Genomic DNA, 22,461 nt, shown 5'->3' with positions numbered 1-22,461 from the left:
AAAAACAACCATTCACCAATTCCTAGGTTCTGGCATTTTAGATTTTAGATTTTACATGCAGGTAGCAAGTGCTAGTTCAGTGATGTAGTGCAACTCTGCTGAAGTGTGTCAAAACAGTTGCCTGTTGCACCTGCAGCCAAGAATCAGTGAATGGCTGTATCTCTACAGTGACATTTTTAAAGTGCCTGACAAAGCTGCGTGGGTGACACTGAGGGTGTTGCTCAATTGGGTGTCTTAGAGGGATTTTTTGCCATTTTATCCATGTACATTTCAATGTTGGAAGCCTACATGAAACACCCTTTGCTGCTTCAGACTAGGGTGTTCGTAAAATATCGATATATCACTATTTTTTCCAAAAAATATTGATATATATTGGAGATATTTTTTCACTGATACATCAATATCAAAATTGTAGTATTGAATGCCAATATTTTTATTATATATTGTATTTTTTCTCAATTTTTGATAAATATTTGAAGTTGTTCTTTTAAAATTGTAGTAGAACATAATTTTAGTTTCGCTGTGTGAAGGAGTCTCACTACTTTTTGAGCTTTCATCACATCCAGTATTTCTCTTTGACTGTGTGAAGCAAATATAGATGGTACAAAGAAGAAGTCTGATGGCCCTGGGGGGTGGTGGTGTGAATGGAATAACAATATAGCCGATATGAAGAAATAGCACATCAGTTGCATTAAAAAACAATTTTTAATGCAACTAGTGTGGTACTTCTTCACATTGGCTTTCTTCAAAAACAGGTGTTGGAACTGATGAACAAAAATCTAAATGACAAGACGGGTCTTTGCAGCGGACAGAAACATGTGAGAGGAAATGCTGATGTAATCGGCACTCGGCACTACCAACAAAAACTGTAACTTTTATCTCCACCATGTAATTTTGACACTACAGCTGTTAGGTCTCTGGCATTTGAAGAAGTGAAAAAACAGGGAAGTTGACATGAAGTGTTCCAGACAAATCTGATATGTGATGAAACCGAACAATGAACCATCAGACATCTTTTATTGTGCCACTTACCTTTATTTACCATTGTTAGCAAAGTGGTTGTCACCAGGCGTGAAAGTGCATCCTTTTCCTTTCTATACTCGCTCTAAGGGGGATAAGCAGGCTGCCAGCTTGTTGATGTACAGAATATCTAATAATAAATCAGTACTTAAATATATAGCTCTAAATCTGGCAGTATATTTACAATTTTTTCCCCTGGTATGTTAATTTTTTTGCTGTCAATACATTGATAATTTTTTTTATATATCAAGGGCCAATAATGATATTTTTTTAGACACTGATTTATTATATTCCCAATATCTTTAAAAATATTGACAGTCCTACTTCAGGCCACATTCAGATTTCATTGAACATTTTGAAAAGTTCCTCATGGTTCCACCCTGTATACCATATCAGAAACCATGGTTGCTCTACACTCAAAAGGGTCAGATAACTTTCATTGGGAATTGCAACCACCTCAGAGAGTGGTTGAAGCATTCACCATTTATAAGCTGCTTTCTGCAGCAAAATGTACCTAGGCATAATTCAGCAGTTTTTAATAATACATATTATCCAGAAATTTCTGATGCTCTGTGACAATAAGTATATCAGGGTCCAGATTTCTAATTAGAACTTCAAAGCTATGTAGTTTCTTCCTAACTCATCTGCTTTTCAATGAAAGATAGATATAGTTCTCTCTCGTGAGCAATGGCCTTTATGAGGTACATATGATTTACGCAGATTGGGACCGTCTCATTCAAAATGGTTCATGTGTGTTGGTGCCCTAAAACAAACCATTGTTGTCCATTAAAGAAATCACTTCTATGACATGACTTTGCCTGCATTCTTGTCCTTGAGTGAATGACATTTGTGGTAGTATATTGCCTGTTTAGTGTCTTGTACAGTCTATATATAACACAGAGAGACAGAATTTAATTAGCATGTGATCAACTGTAGGAAGATTATGAGTACACAATGAATGCATATAATTGATAACTGGTTTAGTAACAAACAATTTTTATGTTTAGAATCATGGGCTGAAAGTGTATGAGCGCAATCCAAACTTGTACACACCACTGAGACCAGATTTCTGGAAATCAAACAGTCCTCGATCTCTCACACTTGGTCAAGATGACAGCTATAATAAAGAACAAATTGCTAAATTTTCACATCTTGATGCAGAGGTAAGTTGGTTATTGCCTTCACTTATGTGCACATCACTACACAAGTGTTATTTCCTTGTTGTTATTTACATACTGGAATAACTAGCAAATAAACTCACAACTCAAAATATCACAAAGTAATGTAACCCTATATAGATATGAATAATTAATTGTATGCACCACACATCACAGAATGACAGTTGTGATAGGGGAGGTACAAGTGTGCTCCCCTCCCCTCCCCTCCCATCACACATATAGACATACACACACTGACTGTATTTTTAAACATTTTGAAACATATTTTCCTTAGTCTAACAGAGTAAGATGATGCAGTTGTTAAGACACTCATTTCAGAAGATCTGTGGTAGTTTCAAATTCCCATTTACACATCCAGATGTAGCTTTTTCATGGTTTCTCTAAACTACTTATGGCAAAGTTTGCAACCATTCCTCTGAACAAGACGTAACAAGTTTCCTTCCTCATCTGTCCTCAGTCTGAGCTCGTGCTCCACATTCAAAAAATTCATTGTTGACAGAACCTCACATTCCATCCTTCTTTATTTTGATGTGGATGAGGAAAAGAGATAGCAAGAAGACCTGAAAATGTATTAACAGAGAATGAAATACAGTCCAGAACTATTGGCCAAAAAGACATCATCAAATAGATCACCCAACAACATCTTGTTATTAAACTATTTCTTCTGATACTATTGTTACTATGATTAATAATTCTTCTCATTTTAGTGCATTTCTTTCCTTCCAAATTACCTTTCTCTCATACTTCTAGTGAAACAAATACTGAATTTTTCAGAAGCACCAGTTGCAGATCTTTGACCAAAATTGTCTAAAACTTTGGTGCTAGATGTATTGATGAAAAACTAATAACCATCACTATTGGGTTGGGAAACACAAAAGTTGATGGTATTAGCTGTTTACATCCCACCAGCGAGACATTTTTGTAGAATTGAATGGAGAATTGTTGTGGAAAATTAAACATTGATTTTTTGTCAGATAGAAGTGGTTTCTAATGTTAGTAGGTTTGTACACTGAACAAGCTGTGAAAGAAACTAAGGGGAAATTTAGCAGTGCAATTAAAGTTCAAGGAGAAGAAATGAAAACTTTGATATTTTTGTATGACATTGTAATTCTGTCAGTGATGGCAAAGGACTTTGAAGAGCAATGGATGTAATGTATGGTGTCCTGAAACGAGATTACTAGATGAATATCAATAAATAAAACAACACTAATGATTTATTTATTTATTTTGTCATCCATTGTCCAGTTTACATTTAATCAATATCATCAGTGGTTGATACACTGTTTCTTATAAAACATATAACTAATGGACTGTAGATTAATTAAATCAAGCAGTGCTAAGGAAATTAGGTTACAAAATGAGACAATAAAAGTAGTAGATGAGTTTTGTCATTCAGGCAGTAAAATAACTGATGATGGCCAAAGTGGCGAGAATATAAAATGTGGATTGACAATAGCAAGAAAATAATTTCTGAAAAAGAGTGATTTGTTAATATCTAATACAAATTTAAGTGATAGAAAGTCTTTTTTGAAGGTCTTTGTCTGGAGTGTAGAATTGTATGGAAGTGAAATGTGGACAAAAACCCACTATTTAAGACAAGAAGAGAACAGAAGCTTTTGAGATGTGGTGCTACAGATAACATGGAAGGTTAGATGGGTAGATCAAATAACTAGTGAGGATGTACCAATTCAAATTTGGAAAAAAGTTATGACACGGCTTGACTAAAAGAAATGAATCAGTTGATAGATCATAGACTAAGGCACTGTGAAATAGTCCATTTGGTAATGGAGTGAAGTGTGTGGGGTGAGGGCTAAAATTGGAGGGTGAGACTTAGACATGAATACAGCAAGCAGGCTGAAATGGTGTGGGTTGCAATAGTTTTGCAGAGATGAAGAGATTTGCACTGAATATAGTAGTGTAGGAAGCTGCATCAAACCAGTCTTTGAATTGAAAACCACAAAAACAGCACTAATCAAGGACCACTTCTCTTATCAGCTACCTTGTGTGTCACCTGGTTATTCTCTCTGGTTTTGTCTTGGATTTGCCTCTCTGCTGCTCTTGATCTTGTTGCCATCGTTGTGGCAACTGCTTTCATAGCACCTCATTATTGTATGGTTGTTTGTCCTTGTCTGGGTTCTGTTGTCTTGTAGTCTGTGTGTTGTGTTTCATTCTCCATCCTGGGTGGCTCCACCTATTTCTGCATTCATTGACATGCACACTGGTATCCAGCTACCATGTATACAGCACCACTATAGTTGTTGGTGTGTAGTTTTGGGTTATTTGCCACAACAGTGAATTTCCCAGTGTTGGGTTATTTGTCACAGTAAATTTCCCAGTGATAACTGAATGACATACTGCAACAGCCGCTGACACTTTGTCTATAGACTCGACTATCTCCAATTATTTAGATGTAAAAGTGACATTAAATGTTTTGTTTGATCATAATGGCCAATTTTTAACAATTAAATATGTTGAACATCTAGATTCAGATCATAGAAGGAAACCAGGGTACATCCAGTGAGGGTCACACCATCACAGGGAGAAAAAAAAAACAGTCTGAAGAAAGCTAGAAAATGTAACGGATATTGACTAGTAGCAGGCTACCCTAAGCTATTTGTCACAAAATCTCAAACTTAATTTGCAGTTCAGCACTGTTCTTGCAGCTGAAAATACTAGATAGTTCTGATTGTAAGTTTTAAAAGTTTCTATTACTGTTTTACCTTCAGTTTATGATATTTTTCCATGTGTCATCAGCCAGTGTCAAAAACCACTAAAAATGTGGATATAGAATGTACTAACATGTATCTGGATGTTACATGACAGATAAATAATTTGTACAAGTCTCATGCAAATTATACTTGTTAAAGATGCAAGTTATAGGTAGTAGGCAATTATTGAAAAATGTTAACATTAGTATTTTGGTGGAAAATTAATATAGTGTTTACAGTAATTTTGAGTTTTATTTTTTAATAATATGTGCTTCATTTCCTCCCTCCATCACCCTTCAACAAAATAGAGTTGTTTGACTGTACCTCAGATTATGGGTACATTCTTGAAAGGAATGTACTGCATCATACAATCATAAACAGTGACTCAATCATAGTGACTGGACAAAAATTATGAGAAGACTGCTGGGAAAAGATTTATGAATTAGACTGTGCCCACAGAAAATTTAACTCTTTGTTAAACATATTCCTACAGCATATGAATTCTGTTTTCAGTTGAAACACATGTGGATAAAACTAAATGAAAGTAGGGACTAGGATGGATAACTCTTGTGATTAAAGTACTTTGTGCTAGGAAGAGAGAGCTGAATTTGATTCAGAAGAATATGTGTAGTCTAGGGTTGAAATTTGATTATGACTAGTATTGTAAAATCCTTCAGTTTTTATTTAAAAAATGAAACACATGTGCTATGTACAAGAGATAAAACAATCCAAGAATAAATCATAAACAGTTTTCATTATTATTAACAAAAGACAGACAAAAATAGTAATACAAATGAAGCAGAATTTCTTGAAAATTTTTGGGGCTAAGATGATGAAAGATTTCAGTCACAGCCCCCCAAGTTCAATGACTACTTCTCAGGGAAATATTGCATCTGGTAGTAAACAACCAAATACAGATGCATTATATTTACTTTTGGCAAACACTACTTACACCAGCAATATACATTAGTTTCAAAAAATGAACCCTCTAAGAAGATTACAAAATTCATCGAGTCACTCAAATGCAGTATTTCTGCTGGGTATACCAGTGTTTCCAGCATAATATTGCAATGTTGTGCGGACTGCCGTTAAGCTCTCTTTGTACTCAGATGAATTTCCTGAGAGCCTGAAATCTTATGTAGCCATCTATAAAACTGGATTGAAGAAAAAATGTCTAATTAGTTTTTGAGGAAGCGGCCTATGACTGAATACTGACTCATTATTCTGAGCAGTACTACTCAACTGCCTCCCAGATTGGCTTTTGTAAAGTATTCTTCACAAAGAATGCTATACAAGGTGTCACAAATGAAGTCCTGATAGAGATAAATAAGAGAAATTAATCTGTTGGTATTTTCTGTGACCTTCTCCAAACCTTAAATTGTGTGCCACCTCTTCTGCATGCCAGCAATGAATACCCACTGTGCTTTAGAAATAATAGAAACACATACCTCTGTATATGTATTAGAAATTAATAGAAAATGTTCCAGGAGATAAAAAAGTAGCAAAATCAAATGATGGAAACTCCAAGTAGGAATATCAACAATGTAGTAAAAGATAGATTGCTACTTCCTGTAAAGATGACACATTAAGTTGCAGACAGGTGCAGTTAAAGATACTTACACATAAGCTTCCGGCCACAGCTTTCATCAGAAATTGAGAAATATGCACCATGCACTCACACAAGCAAGCACACCTCACATACACGAAACTGCCAACTCTGGTCACTTGGGCCAAAAAGCCCAGGCTGTTGGGCATTCTTGCCTGAGCTGCTCCAGTTGGCAATTATGTGTGTGTGTGTGTGTGTGTGTGTGTGTGTGTGTGTGTGTGTGTGTGTGTGTGTGTGAGGTGTGCTTGCTTGTCTGAATGAATGGTGTGTGTGTTTCTCAATTCCGTCAAAGACTGAGGGTGGAAGCTTGTGTGTGAGTGTCTCTTAATATTTGCTTGTCTGAAACTTAACATATAATCTTTATGATAAGTAGCAATCTGTCTTTTCCTACATTACTAAAAAGTAACAAAAGATCAGAAGTTGCTTGGGAAATTTTTCCCACATAGTTTGTGATTTCTCTTGCAGTACATTCCTGAGGATCTTTCCTCATTGAAGGAACTAAAAGACATGAAGTTTGAATGAATAAAAATAATTTTTGAACTTCATCATCGTCCACTAAAATGAAGCTACTTGAATGGTCTAAATTTAAAATAAATGAGGCTATTGTAATGTTATTATTGTTAAAGTGATTGTCAATGTTTCAGATTTATGCAGAGTATGAGCAGCATTTAATGAAGATTGTTAAGATTGTGGAGCCATTCTTGGACACATCTCCAACAGATATTGGGAAAATATTTAGTGAAAACACGTATATAAAAAAAATTCTGCATGTCCTGTCAACGCCAGTGTTAAAAATTGCTGGTAACTTAATACATGCTTTCAAAAATGAGTAGTTTATATTTCTTTAGACTGCAGTTGAAAATCATTCTGGGTGTTCTGTAATCTCAGCCTAGCCCCCTAATGCTTTCATTGAATATAGAAATGTGTGCACTTCAGTTGGATGCTAATGCAATTTTCTGTACTGTTACATGTTTCTGTACATCACTCAGCAATCACCTGCAGGTGGATGGCTCTCTCCCTTCATTTTCTTATACCTCATAGAGTTATGATAGTATGTTATTAAAACATAAATTTTCTTCTGTATCTAGCCTTGGTGCAAACTTGAAAAAGGAACACGTTATGAAGTTCCTAATTATAATTATCTGTTCCTTTATCTCTGGTAGTAGAATATTGTCATTAGAATCACAGATAACTGAATAACTTCTTTTATACAGGATGAACATTACTAAAACTGAAAAACTGCAGGAATGGGTTCCTGAATGGAAGTGTAGCAAAAAAGATCCTGTGAACATGACTGCAGAAATGGACGGTGTGCGTGCAACAACAAATTGTCCTTTAACACAGTACAGAGCTGAATCGCATCCACATCACAACAAATGTTCAAAGTGGCCTCCATGGGATAAAGTGCATATGTTCACACATCACAACATGGATTTTTGCACTTTGGCTAATGCCATATTGACAGTCCACTTGCCTAGAGCTTGTCCTATGGTTCGTCCCAATACCCTGTAGACCCCAGTCCTCCAATCTGGTGTGCACACTGTCCGATGCCTTCCTGTATGTTCATCTGTCTGAAAGGACTCATGATCACACAAGTGCACAAAAAGGGCCTGAAATGTTGTGTGATGTGGTTGGCATCTGTGAGAGTACTGGTTTTGGCATAGCTATTTTGCCTTTCGACCATTTCCATCTGCTTGGCCATACATGAACATCATCTTTGCTTGTTTGTGACATGAGTATCAGACCATTCTGCTCCTTACACTGTGTCAATCACACAGCCTGCAACACACAAGGAACTCACAGAATGTGGGCAGAGGAACTTTCATTTGTCAGCGCCATCTATCATGGCATTAATGCATTTCTGGACACATGTCCGTTGAACCTTTTTTCCTCAATTTCCAGTAAGGAAACCATCCCTGCAGTTTGTCGATTTTACTAATGTTCATCCTTTATATGTCTCATCTTCTTCAACACTCCATATAATATCATGGGAGCATTTCCCTTCTAGAGCTAAATATTAATGTTCTGAACAAAAATAATTATATTTACGCCTGTATTTCATTGGATGTTTGAAACTCATGGCATCTGCATGTTAGTCATTTGAGTGTACCCATTGATCATGGAGATTCCAGACAGCTACAAACAAAGTGCAAGTTATTAGTGACAAAAAGGCAGCTTTGTCACACAGGGTAAAAGACAAAATGCATTTGAACTTTTTTTTTAAAATGATAAAGACATTTTCTCTTACCACTTCAGGGACCTGCCTCTGTACAAATTCACCCAAGATAAAACAAGATTATAAATATGCCATTATTGATAAAGTTGATTTGGTGGATGTGAAGATGTTTCCCAAGAGCTAAATATTACAGAAGTTACGAGGGGTGTTTGAAAAGCCCGTGTAAAGTCCGAGAGATGGCACAACTGGCGTGTATTGAGGTTATGTTTAGTTAGTAGCATCTTTGGAAAGAACGCAACTAAGTTTCAGCCATATTGGTCTATTTCTTGTGTTTGGCATTCGTGTGAATCTAGGAAGTCGAGTGATTGTGAAAAAAGGACGAAAAAGAATTTCGTATGGTGATTAAACATTACTTTATGAAAGGCAAAACACCTCAGGAGACTAAATAGAAGCTTGATAAGCATTATGGTGACTCTGCACCTTCAATTATAACAGTTTATAAGTGGTATCAAAATTTTCAGAGTGGCCATATGGGTACAAAAGATGCTGTATGTTCTGGACACCCTGTGGAGGTTATGACTCCAGAAATCATTGATAAAACCCATGATATGGTGATGAATGACAGAAGAGTTGAGGTGCGTGAGATTGCTAGTGCTGTGGGCATCTTGAATCAATGGGTACATAATATTTTGCATAAACTTTTGGACATGAGAAAGCTATCCACAAGATGGGTTCTGCGATTGCTCACACTTGACCAAAACTGGAATCATGTGAAGTGTTGCAAGGATGGTTTGCAGCTGTTCAGGAAGAATCCGCAGGACTTTAAGTGTTGTTTCGTCACTGTGGATGAAACATGGATACATTACTATACTCCTGAGACCAAAGAAAAATCTAAACAATGGATTACCAAGGGAGAATCTGCACCAAAAAAGGTGAAGACCATTCCTTCGGCCAGAAACGTTATGGCGACTGTCTTTTGGGATTTTCAAGGGATTATCCTCATTGACTATGTGGAAAAGGGTAAAACTAGTACAGGTGCATATTATTCATTGTTATTGGACTGTTTGAAGACCGAGCTGCAAGAAAAATGCCGGCTATTGGACCACAAAAAAGTCCTTTTCCATCACGACAATGCACCAGCACACACCTACGCAGTTGTGGTCGCAAAATTAATGGAAATAGGATTCCAACTTGTTTCACATTCCCCCTGTTCTCCAGACTTGTCTCCCTCGGACTGCTATTTTTTCCCCAATTTGAGGAAATGGCTGGTGGGACAAAGATTTTATTCAAATGAAGAAGTGATGCAGCAACTAATAGCTATTTTGCAGACTTGGACAATTTCTATTATGCGGAAGGGATCAACAAATTATACAGCGCTGGATGAAGTGTATAAGTCTAAAAGGAGGCTGTGTCAAAAAATAAAAAAGGTTTACCCCAAACACATAAGTAGTTTTTATTTTTGTACGGACTTTTCAAACGCCCCTTGTACATAAACCTTCCTGCATCTCAAAGGAGTCATAAGTATACACTGAAGGGCTTTTGTTAGGGGTGGGGAACCATGGGCAGTGATATATGACTTTGATATCTACGACTTAAGCATGGTTTGTTAAAGTATCCAAAATATATCTTTCTGTATTATTAACATGATTGTGGATATCACCTTTTTGAGTTAATGATTCTAATTATACCTTTTTATGATTAAAGGCATCTCATCCAGTGAGTTAGGAAATAAGGCTAGATAATATTAACAAATTTCTTTATGTGCCAGCAATGTTAAGCTGATGTTAAATATGAAAAATCTGAAATGTGGAAAAAAGAAAAAAGGAATTTTTGGGAGGGGGATTCATATTGAATAACAACAAATATAACTATCAAAAAATTCTATTTATCAACACTTATCATTGTGGAGAACACTTTAAAAAAAGCTTTATTCAACTTTGATGCCATCTATAAAGCTGTTGGTTTGAAAACATTCACATCTGATCATGTTAATGACAGGCTGTTGCTTTTTTGAGGTCAGCTGTCATAATTAAAAGTGAATAAGATGTGTTTTAGAAGCTGCATACCTTATTACACAGTCATGCCAACAGGATTGCCAAATTCTCAACTCTTTTAATTGCGTGAGTTGCTGCATTGCACCCCACAGAGATTGAGAAAGTGCCAACTTTTGGATAGGACATATTTTTTTACCTTGAAATTTCCTTTTTTCCTTTTTCTAATGCATAAAATGACATTTTTTGTTCTTAGCGTTGCATTTGGACCCACAGATGAAACATAGATAAGCATACATACAGTACAACATGACTATTTTTCAGTGTTCCCCTGGGATATAAACTTTAGCAAGTCTTGCTTGTCCTTGGACGAAAAGTAAACTACCATTGTCAGCAAGATATGCAACAGGGGATGGGGGCAGGCGGCGTGGTCCCTGTGGGATTTGGGATGGATGTCAGCCAGATATATTACAACCATGTATGTGTGTATTGTTGATGAGACACGAAAGGAGTATCCTGGCAGTTGGTGCCAGACTTTGAGTTTTAGACCAGTCTTTATCTGCAACTCCATAAGGCCCAGAAAAACTGGGGATAATTTCTGCAATGTTCTCTCAAGGTTCGTCTTTATTTGTAAGAATGAATTTTGCTCCTCAGTTGGAGTAGTGTGAACACTCAAATATATTTACAAACAGAATGTCATCAGCATGTTATGCCCTTAGAGCCTGCCATCTGTGTGTAACAGACAGCATCTTTTAGTTACATGGTATTCATATTTACAGTTAGTTCTTAACTATGGAACTGTTTTCTGGGGAATAAATGAACAAAATCTGACACAGTTTTCATATTTATAACAGAAGGTTAGGCGACTGTGTGTGGGTGGCAGTTCCCTGCTGAAGATGAAGGCACATGTGCAGTAGAAGAAGATCCTGGTGAGGTTACAGCAACTTACTTATTAATTCTTTATTAATTTATTCAGCTTGGACAAACATTCAGGTGCATCCTCACCTCTGGCAGAGTTTGGTGTTCTCACACAATATTCCAGCACTGTAGCAGCCGGGAAGATAGTAGCAATGAGAGGTTAACAAACACTGCACAGGAGGCAGAGCACTGGGCTAGCATCATTGGTATGCTGGACTGAGTCAACAATGATGGCCCAGAACCAATTGTGGCTCTCTGCAGTGCAAATTATTGGTTGTGTCAACAGGTATTGTGGTATGCCACAATGTTGATCAGAGCCTAACTCAGAACCATTGGGTGGAGAGCAGTGGCAGTGGGACTCCAGCATTGGTGGGCTGTCTCATAGAAGTGCCTGTAGAGTGCTGTCTGCCAGGGCATGGGCAGTCATGCAGAGGGTGGATTGCAGCCAGCAGTGTCCTGGTTATAGCAAAGAGTCCAAAACCATGCTGGACACAAACGGAGTGCAGCTATGTTGCCCAGCTGGCCGAACAATGATGGACCAGTTCACTCGGGGTTAAATGCTCCACCTCCTTGCTGACTTAGTGGTAATGGCTGTGTATGTATGTTATACCAAATCATGGCGAACAGAGGCAGTGACTGGTTGTCCTAATTGGCCATGGGTTGGACTTTAGTCCTTCCTGGAGAGTGGCTCAGTGATGGTACGCATGTTCTAACATAGTGGCAGTCGCTTCCGTTAATCACACAGTTTAGTGACCAGCACTGGCTGTCTCTAACTGTGGCCTGACTACCTCTGTGATATTTGTTTCCAAGTACTGTGATAATTTATCCCATTACTAGTTACAGAAAAGAGGCTGTAAAAATAATAACAAAAAATAAAAACCAGATTAAAGATCTGTTCAAAACACTGGGGAATTTAACTACCCCTTTGAGTATGTTCAATCAGATACATTTTTATGTCTAATGTGTGAATAAAATAATCATGAAATACAAGCTGATGACAATTTAAACTTCATCTGAAAAAACATTAGTCACAAGGCTGCACTAGTCTTAAGAATTATCAGGGTTTGTACTTAGTTGCCCCATGTTCTTCATCTCATCAATTAAAAGAAATGTAAGTTTCATTTCATATCTCATCAATGCAACACTCTTTAGAAATTAAATAGCCACCATGAAGTGAAATATTTCCATACAATAAACATAAGCAACTCATTGACAATAGTTTCTTGTGATGAGTCACTATGTTCCAATTCTGCTTCCCCTTCTCTCTCCATCCCTTCCCACATCATTACTCACTATGAGCTGGCCACTTTCTCACTGCTGAGGCATGATCATGAGCCAGCTCACATGAGCAGATCGGAAAAATGGCATGCAGTGTACTTCCAGCTGTCTGGCCTAATGTGGCAGAAAGTCAAGCAGGATAACAAAAATAGGCAGGTAGGCTGAAGTTCTGTAAGTTCTCTCTTCTGACCCCAGCTATACCATTCAAAACATCCTTTTTTGTACTAAAATCCAATTTCATTAACATTTTCTAACTTATTACGTAATATGAGCTAGTTAGAAATGTTTATTATATACATGCTGCACCCTTCAAAAATTATTTCAAGAAACATGAAATGATCTTCATTATAAAGTATTTGTATGATTACACACATGTGAAAAGCCACATTTAACAAAAAAGATGAAACTTATACGTTTGAGGTTTTAAAAAGTTTTTGATAGATGACTGTTTCCCTCCTTTAGCCCTCTTCCCTGCTGCATTATCTCTCCAATTACACAAACAGAAAATATCAGCTGGCATTGTTTCTTCCTGCTCACTAATATACTGCAGTGCCACCTCAATCATCCTGAACCCTTCCAAATGTGGGATGAAATTTCTCCTGTCATCTAAGTTTGCCTCCTCCTTTAGTGTTACTTCCCTCCGTCACCATTTCCTTGATATCATTGTCAGTTAGTTCATCAATTTCATCATTTGCCACCAATTCTGTGATGTCCTGTACATCAACATCCTCACAGCCCTGTAAATTTTTGAGTAATGAAACTATATCATCATTTTCATCTTTGACTTCAGTTTCACACATAGATTCAAAGTTAAAATGTCAGCTGTGATTGTGTAAAAGAATTTTCCAAGACTTTGCAAGTGATTTGTTTGGAGTATCTTCTCATGCTTCAGTGAACCATCTTATGACATCTAGCAAGTAAATCCTCTTCAGAATCGTTACACAATCTTTATTATTATCAACTGCTGGTATCAATAAACAGAGCAGATGGCAGCAATACTTCTTCTTTAGCATTTCGAGGATGCCCTGGTCCATCAGCTGACAAAGAGCAGTCATAATTGGTGGTAAAAATAATGTTTTGTTTATCTTGATGTGTGAGTTCACTATCAGCACAATGCAAAGATGCATTATCAAGGAGCAGCAGAGCTCTACTCAGCAAATTGTTGTGTTTCAAATATTGCTCTACAGCTGGCATAAATTCACTTTGGAACCAGATTTTAAAGATTTCTGAATTTATTCATACTTTCTTTTGGTGGCAGTAATATAGGGTTACTGAGTCCTGATTTTTCAGGTATTTGAAAACTGTAGGTTCCCTATTAATGTAAACCTAAGCCTTGGTTGCCAGTTGCATTACTGTAAGCCAAAAATTGTGCAACTACTTGCCAGAAAATCTCTCCTCATCAATTAACTTTGAAAGACAATCTCTAAACAATGACACAGCCTCTTCATCAGTGGGTAAGGCATCTCCACTAATGGTAATCTGGGTATTACCAAATGTTTTTTTCCACTTATCCAGCCATCCATCACTGGAAGTAAATTCTGAATCTTCTCCTTCTCTTTGCAGCTGAAATTGCAATGCTTTTTCCTCCAATCCCAGTGATAGGTAAATCTTTTCCTCTTATATGTTTACCACAAAAGTAAAGCTTGCTTAACTTCTTTGTGCTTACTTTTATTCCATTTCCATTAGCTTGGGAGGCACACCACTTTTCTATTTCTGCTTGATTTTTCTTCCATACTCCTACAGTATTTTCTCCTCTCCTAACTCCAATAGTGTGGCTGCTCCCCCAGAATCTAGTCAGATTACAGCACAGTTCCTGATGCATAGTCCCTACAAGTTTTTTTAATCACCCATTTTGGATTCTTTGAAAACACAGAAGATGGCACAAAACAAAAATTTAATAATGCAATGCAAACACTTCGAATGTCTGATAATGCAACTGAATAAACAAAGAACACAGGTTGCCAACAGAGCTTCTGTCTACACGTGTTCACTGTCATTTGTGAACTTGGGAAGAGAGCTTCTAAGTATCATTTGTTGAAGAGTGGTTCTGATAATTTGTTCAATATTAACAATACCATATGTACCTTATAATTGTGGCACCTGATGTGCTAGAAGCACAAAAGACACATAAAACATTTTGAAAGGCCACACAGCATTATAGCCAGTACCCACACGCTACAGCTTTGGAAAAGTACAGTATGTACAAGAAATGAACCCTGATTTTATGATGGAGAAATATTAGTCTGCTACTAATTAAGTATGCTGGATAGTATAGAAGCTGGATAGTCACAGGCTAGATAGTCGAGAGCCTACTGTATGTAAGAAAATATTCGACTTAGTTATTTCAGACTGGCCTTCATAAATTCTTCCACTTTAAAGAAGTAATATTTTTCTTTGTCTCTGATTCCTCTTCTATTTGACTTTACACTTCTAGGAACCTTGTTGCCTAGAATGTACTTTAGACTGCCATGTCCTCTACATAGCCATTGTTTAATTATGGAAACAGCACTGGAACAACAGATTTGTTGATAATTAATGTCTTCTTTTTTCTAAAATTATGTAAATTTTCATGAATAAAATACATTGTGTTGTGAAAATGAATAAAAGGTATTTCCAGGATACTGAGCTCCAGAAACAGATGTTTATTGGTGATAGAGAGAAGCACTTATCTCATTACCTTAATTATTCTCTTCTGCACAATAAATAGCTCTCTGTGGAGGATGCCCCATAATAGAATGCAGTATGTGAATATCACATGTACAGGTGCAAAGTGTGTATAATTTAGTATTTCTATATCACAGACTTTACGGAGGGTATTAAATGCATAGCACGAACTGCTCATTCTATTTCCTAAGTATTTTATGTATGTCTCACCACACAGTGTAATCTATCCACACTTTAAGAAATTTAGTGGTTACCTCTTGGTCTATAAATACAGTCCCTGGCCAATTTATAAAATACACTACAGTTTTTAAGCAAATTTTGTTTTATGTCTAACAAAATTTTTTTAAATACATAAATTGTGATAAAAGAATTATGTGTAGTCTGCTTCATAACTAGGGTGACAAAACAAATAAATAAAACATAGTATTTGTTGAAAATATTTTATTTCAATAATTACAACAAAAATTAAAATATTGTGTGAAAGTGAAAACATTAGTTTTACTATCTTGTTAAGCCACCTTTTGCAGCTATGTGGGCCATAATAGAATGTGGCATGCTGTTGATGCAGGACTGTACTGTGTTCTACATTTGTGAATGATGATACCACACATGGATGATCTTCTCTAACAACTGTGTTTTTGTTGTGATGACATCCTTTGCCAACTACCTCTTCATTATTTCCCATACATTTTCTGTGGGGTTCATGTCAGGACTATTACCTGGCCAGTCTAACAGAGGAATATTTTGTTCCTTGAGAAAGGATTTAACTGACCTGGCTGTGTGACAGGGAGCTCCACCCTGCATAAAAATAAATGGTTCCCCATTTGGGAACCATTCTCTGAGCTGTGATATTAACCATTTTTGCAGGATTTCCTTGTACTATTCTTGTCTCATTATGCCTTTACCCATGTAAAGAGATTCTGTACCTGTGCCACAGGTGACAGACCAAATCATTACCTTAGTTGCATGTTTTACAGTCTGAATAATGCAGCTGGGATGAAATTTTTCTCCTGTTCAACAGCGCACATACGAGATTTGTTAGTTAAGATTTCAAACATGCTTTCATCACTGAAGCATACCTGTAAAAATCAAGAAACATAATTAATATACTATGAATAAATGTACATAGGTTATATCATATCATAAATAATAATTTTAAAGTTAAATTACCAATCTTCAGAAGTCACCATCCTTATCACACCACTGTTTAGCCCACTTCATACACTTTGTCTTCATCATGGCTAGCCCACTTCGTATGCTTTGCTTTCATTGTGGCTAGCCCACTTCATATGCTTTGCTTTCATTGTGGCTGTTAACTTTGGTTTTCTAGCAAGTTGACAGGCCTTGAAATCAATAGCCTTCAACTTTCTGTGAACAATGCATTCAGATGCATTCACATTAGCCTCTTCCAGTTGAGATTTTATCTGTTTCATTGTTGAAAATCTGTTTTCTGGGCAAATTCTTTTGAGAAATCTTTCTGACCTTGGGGTGAAAAATTGTTTTCTTCCACATTCATACTTCTTTCTGGGACTCAGGTGAAGAGCTGAAAAATGACAGGATCACTATAATCACAGAAATGAATTTGGATTTAGTGACATTGATGGGTGCCCTATTCACTGTGAATAGTATAATGAGCACAGCCAGTCGTATGAGTGGCAGTGCTGGATTCCCAGTTGTGATGTTTTTTATGGACATGAAAGTTTGTTTTTTGTGTAGAACTTGATTGCAAAGTTAGCATCAGCAACAGAATGACAAGGGTGAAAGAGATGCAGCACAGTGTGGTGCCAACAACCATGTAAGAGTTCTGCTGTTGAAGCGTCATGAGTGGGCATAGTGCAACAGATGTCCAGGGACAATAACAGGATATTTTTCTTCACATGTGAAAGATGGAATTTGGACAGCTGAGTCTTGAAAGCGCAAATGAAATGTTTGGCTTCACTGTTCAATCGAGGAGAGAACATTGTCTTTGGATAAGCTGAGTTCCATTTTGTTGGCAAAATTGTTGAAATTATGACAAAGAAAATTGTAGGCCATTGTCCATAACAATTTTTCGTGGAAAAACTTTTAAGCAAAAGATAGAAGTGAGTGCATTGTTAGTGCTGCCATTAATAGTGCAATGCATTCAAATGACAAAAGTCTTGTGTCCTACATGATAACACACACTCAATAACTGATTGTCCCAGGCTATAGTCAATTGGCATTTATTTTAATTCCTCATAAAATTGCAAAACTACAAAATAATAATAAAAAAAAAAACTATTGACTTAGTGTGCTGCCTGAACTCCACCACAAATTAATGGTTGATAAACAATAAAGATTTTTATTCCCTGCCCTTTGAAAACACTTGAAAGATAATAAGTTCCATAGAAAATCATGATGATGAACTAGTTCACAACAGGAATAAGTCTTTCATGTAAACCAAGCAAGGTGGTGCACAGTGGTTAGCACACTGGACTCACATTCAGGAGGATGACAGTTCGATCTCACATCCGGCCATCCTGATTTAGGTTTTCCGTGATTACCCTAAATCACTCCAGGCAAATGCCGGGATGGTTCCTTTCAAGGGGCATGGCCAACTTCCTTCCCCACTCTTCCCTAATCCGATGAGACCGATGACCTCACTGTCTGGTCTCCTCCTCCAAAACAATCCAACCCAACTCTTGCATGTAGTTAGCACTGGCCCCTATTCAGGAAATGAAACAAAGTCTGTTCAGGTAGTATAGTGATGGAAACTACTGAGCACAGTTGACAGGTTAGTTTCCACACAAGAATAGCAATCTTGGGGCACCAAGTCCACTGGAGGCTAAGTCTGAGGAGGCAAAGTTCCCTGGGTGATGGCTGATTGCTCGTTATGGGTAAGGTGTGATATCCTCCAGATTGGACCAGTGTAGGCACTGTGTGGTGTAGATCCTGGTGGTTGCCCTGCTTTGGAATTTCTCACCGTGGCTCAATGGACTGAGCTGTCAAAGACCAGCACTATCCCAAATACATGCCCAGCAGAGTGATACCCACTCAAAACGTGGGTGGCATGTGATTCACAGAGGCAAAGTAGTGCTTCACATTGTGGTGCTGTTGTTCTGGATGCAAACACTACTGATCTTGGGGCTGGTACCTCTCACGGCAAATCTAGCACACATAACTTCATGGTGCCAGCAGGAGCTCCACTTCAAAGAGATTGATGTGTTTCGGACACAGTCCAGCTTGTTATGGTTGATTCACTGTGTATGTGATACTGTTGCCATCTGAGTCTGTGATGGGAATGTCTCCTGCAGAGCAGGAGCGTGGGCAGCTTGTCGGCTGTTACCTCTGATGCGGGTAGCTGTGGTCACAGGCGAAGGCCTTGGTTACATCATCATCCCCCCCTCGACCTCCCCCCACCTCCCATCCCCAGTGAAAAGAAGGTGGAGCCATCTTGATGTCAGATGTCATCTCCCATGAGGGAAAGGATGGCAGTGCCATCTTGCAGACTGAGGTCCCAGCATTGATGTGGCATTCTTTTTGCATGTGCAACCATGGAGCCAGCGGAATCTGATCAGTGGCCTGTATAGATGATTCTGTGGTGGACCATGTTGCCATCCAACTGAGGAATTTTGTTATATGGACCAAACAGATGTGGCTTAGAGCATAGACTGCAGACCGACAGGCTACATCTTGCAGAGTCTTCTCTCTGAAAGTAATGGAATAACATGAGTTGGATATCATTCACTGAAAAGGAGAAAACTGTCTGCTAGAAGAAGATGAGTGCTCCTAAAGTGCCTATGACTTTGGAAGGAAAAATTAATTACACAAAACACTACTACAGTTAATAACAAAGTCTACATATGTCTATGGTGCAGAGGTCTAGTCTTGGCAAAACCAAGTTGGTGGTGGAAGCTAGATCTGGAGCCTGTAGAGAGATGTCTGCAGAAGGGTGAGCCACCCCCAATCCTAAAGCAATGAAATCAGCTTCTCTTTTATATGAAACAAAAGCAAATATGGAATCATTTACTCCATGCAGTATTATTGCTGTAAACAAATATCAAGCAAAATATGAGCAACATACTTACAATGCAACTGAAAGAGTGCAATACACACAAGTAATCATAATCAGGAACACAATGCACTGAAACTAGCTTTTGTGTCATGTCATGTTAGATGATTTTTAGGTTTTGTCCTGTGCTAGAGTGCAATTATTATCATTCAGTAATGGCCACTTAGTCTAAATTGCGGTATTTGGCTTTACAAATAAATAATTTTACAGTCAAAAGGTGACCATAATGACATTCACAAAATTTTACATGGCTGCCAACCCCAGCTATGAATAGTTAATCTTACAATATTCTGAAAAGGAAAGGTGCTACTCACCATATAGGGGAGATGCTAAGTCACAGATGTTGTTGTTGTTGTGGTCTTCAGTCCTGAGACTGGTTTGATGCAGCTCTCCATGCTACCCTATCCTGTGCAAGTTTCTTCATCTCCCAGTACCTACTGCAACCTACATCCTTCTGAATCTGCTTAGTGTATTCATCTCTGGGTCTCCCTCTACAATTTTTACCCTCCACGCTGCCTTCCAATGCTAAATTTGTAATCCCTTGATGCCTCAGAACATGTCCTACCAACCGGTCCCTTCTTCTTGTCAAGTTGTGCCACAAATTCCTCTTCTCCTCAATTCTATTCAATACCTCCTCATTAGTTATGTGATCTACCCATCTAATCTTCAGCATTCTTCTATAGCACCACATTTCAAAAGCTTCTATTCTCTTCTTGTCCAAACTATTTATCATCCATGTTTCACTTCCATACATGGCTACACTCCATACAAATACTTTCAGAAACGACTTCCTGACACTTAAATTTATACTCGATGTTAACAAATTTCTCTTCTTCAGAAACGCTTTCCTTGCCATTGCCAGTCTACATTTTATATCTTCTCTACTTCGACCAGAGGCACAACAAAAAGACTGTCACAAATAAGCTTTTGACCAACAAGCCCTTTGTCAAAAACAGACAACACACACACACACACACACACACACACACACACACACACACACACACACACAACTTCAGTCTCTGGCTGCTGAAGTCGTACTCTGAGAGCCAGAGACTGCAGTCATGTGTATGAGTTGTGTGTGTGTGTGTGTGTGTGTGTGTGTGTGTGTGTGTGTGTGTGTGTGTGTGTGTGTGTCATCTATTTTGGACAAAGGCCTTGTTGGTCAAAAGCTTATTTGTGACAGTCTTTCTGTTGTGCCTACCTGTAACTCAGCATCTCTGCTGTATGGCAAGTAGCAACTTTCCTTTTCATAATATTGTTACATGCCATGCTGGATTTTCCATCATTAGAAGTAGTTAATCTTAGTTTTTTATGGAGATACCTAGGATATATTACTTTGCAAGGTCACAAAAATGTTTCCAGTCAAACACATTACCTCTAGACTACAAGGCCCCATACAGAAAAATGAAAAATATTATTTAATATTCATTTATCAAAAAGGAAGGATTTTAGCACCATATTTTCCTATATTTGAAGTTCACATATAGGACTCTAGGAGTGCTGCTGTTACTCTCTACTTCTGAATCACAACATGGACAGTACATAACTTGTATTTTGGTGTTCAGTGGCAGCTGCACTAGACACAGTGCCCAATTCATTCATAATGGATCATCAAGTAATACATCTTTAAAGTAGCCAACAGAAGATCTGATCTAGTCCAGTGTACCATCCAGACTGTCAGACATAGCACCTGATTTTGTCATTTGGCTCTTGTTTTTTTGCATGCATATGCCATGCCCGTATTTTTCCAAAATAAATGAGAATTAGCTTTGTGCTGAAAGCACTGCTAGAGTCACCTAATGTAAGAAAAAGAAAGATATGCATTAAAAAATTAATATTGAAATAAAAACAATTTAGTCATGTGAGGTTATTGAAGAAACTGGATAGTGACAATTTTTAGAATTGTCTCAGAATAGGCTACAACAGTTTCATTACATTGCTATGTCAGATGACTCTGTTCATTTTGAAGCAAAACAGTGTCGTGAGAGGAGCAGGTAGTGTTGAAGAAAGACTAATTGACACTTTTAGATACTTGCCTATTTGAAGAAGTTATGCAGATCCAAAATGCAGAACTGCAGCTTCACGGCAATTATTTTCAGAGGTAATTCCTGAAATCATTTCCACAGAAGGACTTAACATGCAAAAGGAGAATTTTTAATAATATATTTTCATGAGTAAAACAAATAGTGGGCAGTGTTTCGAATTTTGACAGTATGCTTCTGAATATTTCAGAAATAAATTATGCTGAACAGGGAAAATGCAGATAAAATTGTCCTAGGATGCTGTTTCCTGCATATTGAGATGGACCACCAATAGGTATATTCCAAATAACTGTGTTGACTACATAATGTTGGCAGCAAAATACACCTTTAAAGTTTAATCCAGCAGCCCAAAGACAACAAACAGAGGATACAAAAAATGTTAGAAATATATTTACTGATTACTTTGATAATGTGAGTAGTGCATCTTTTCCAAGAAAGAATGGCAAATATCCTAGGTGAAATAAGAAGTAGGATGGGAGACAAGCATGAAATTTTTATGTGCCTCATCTTCATTACCACAGATGTCTGCACCACTTCTAATCACAGTGTGCTCTTCACTTGAAAGTTAAATACTCATAGCACCACAGAGATGGAACATATATTATGTTACTGTCGGTAAAATTGGATTGTCTGTAGCACCCTTAACAATGTATTTGGAATCAGTGGGAGGAGGTTGGTTCCTCTGCTCCCCAATAAGAATTCAGTCAAGGCATTGTGAGCAAACTGCATTATGACTGAACTGCCATTACAGCAGAAACTGAAAACAGGTTCAATTGCCATTGCTACACAAATATGAAGTGAATAAATCTTTTAATAGTATACAGGGTGTTACAAAAAGGTACGGCCA

The 22,461-nt window shown here is 37.5% G+C and overlaps 1 protein-coding gene across 1 annotated transcript in view; it reads left to right on the top strand.

Annotated features, from left to right (window-relative positions):
- The window catches only part of LOC124788266 (pyridine nucleotide-disulfide oxidoreductase domain-containing protein 2-like), a 177,019-nt gene that overhangs the window by 25,959 nt on the left and 128,599 nt on the right, over positions 1-22,461 (top strand). The window contains exons 3-4 of the mRNA XM_047255471.1: positions 2,028-2,183; positions 7,157-7,313. Of these exons, the coding sequence (XP_047111427.1) occupies positions 2,028-2,183; positions 7,157-7,313 (313 nt within the window). The remainder of the gene's footprint in view (positions 1-2,027; positions 2,184-7,156; positions 7,314-22,461) is intronic.

The sequence above is a fragment of the Schistocerca piceifrons genome, chromosome 3 (assembly GCF_021461385.2).
Source record: "Schistocerca piceifrons isolate TAMUIC-IGC-003096 chromosome 3, iqSchPice1.1, whole genome shotgun sequence".
NCBI classification, from domain to species: Eukaryota; Metazoa; Arthropoda; class Insecta; order Orthoptera; family Acrididae; genus Schistocerca; species Schistocerca piceifrons.
Note: the sequence above shows the minus strand (reverse complement) of the source record. Positions and strands in the feature narration are given on the sequence as shown.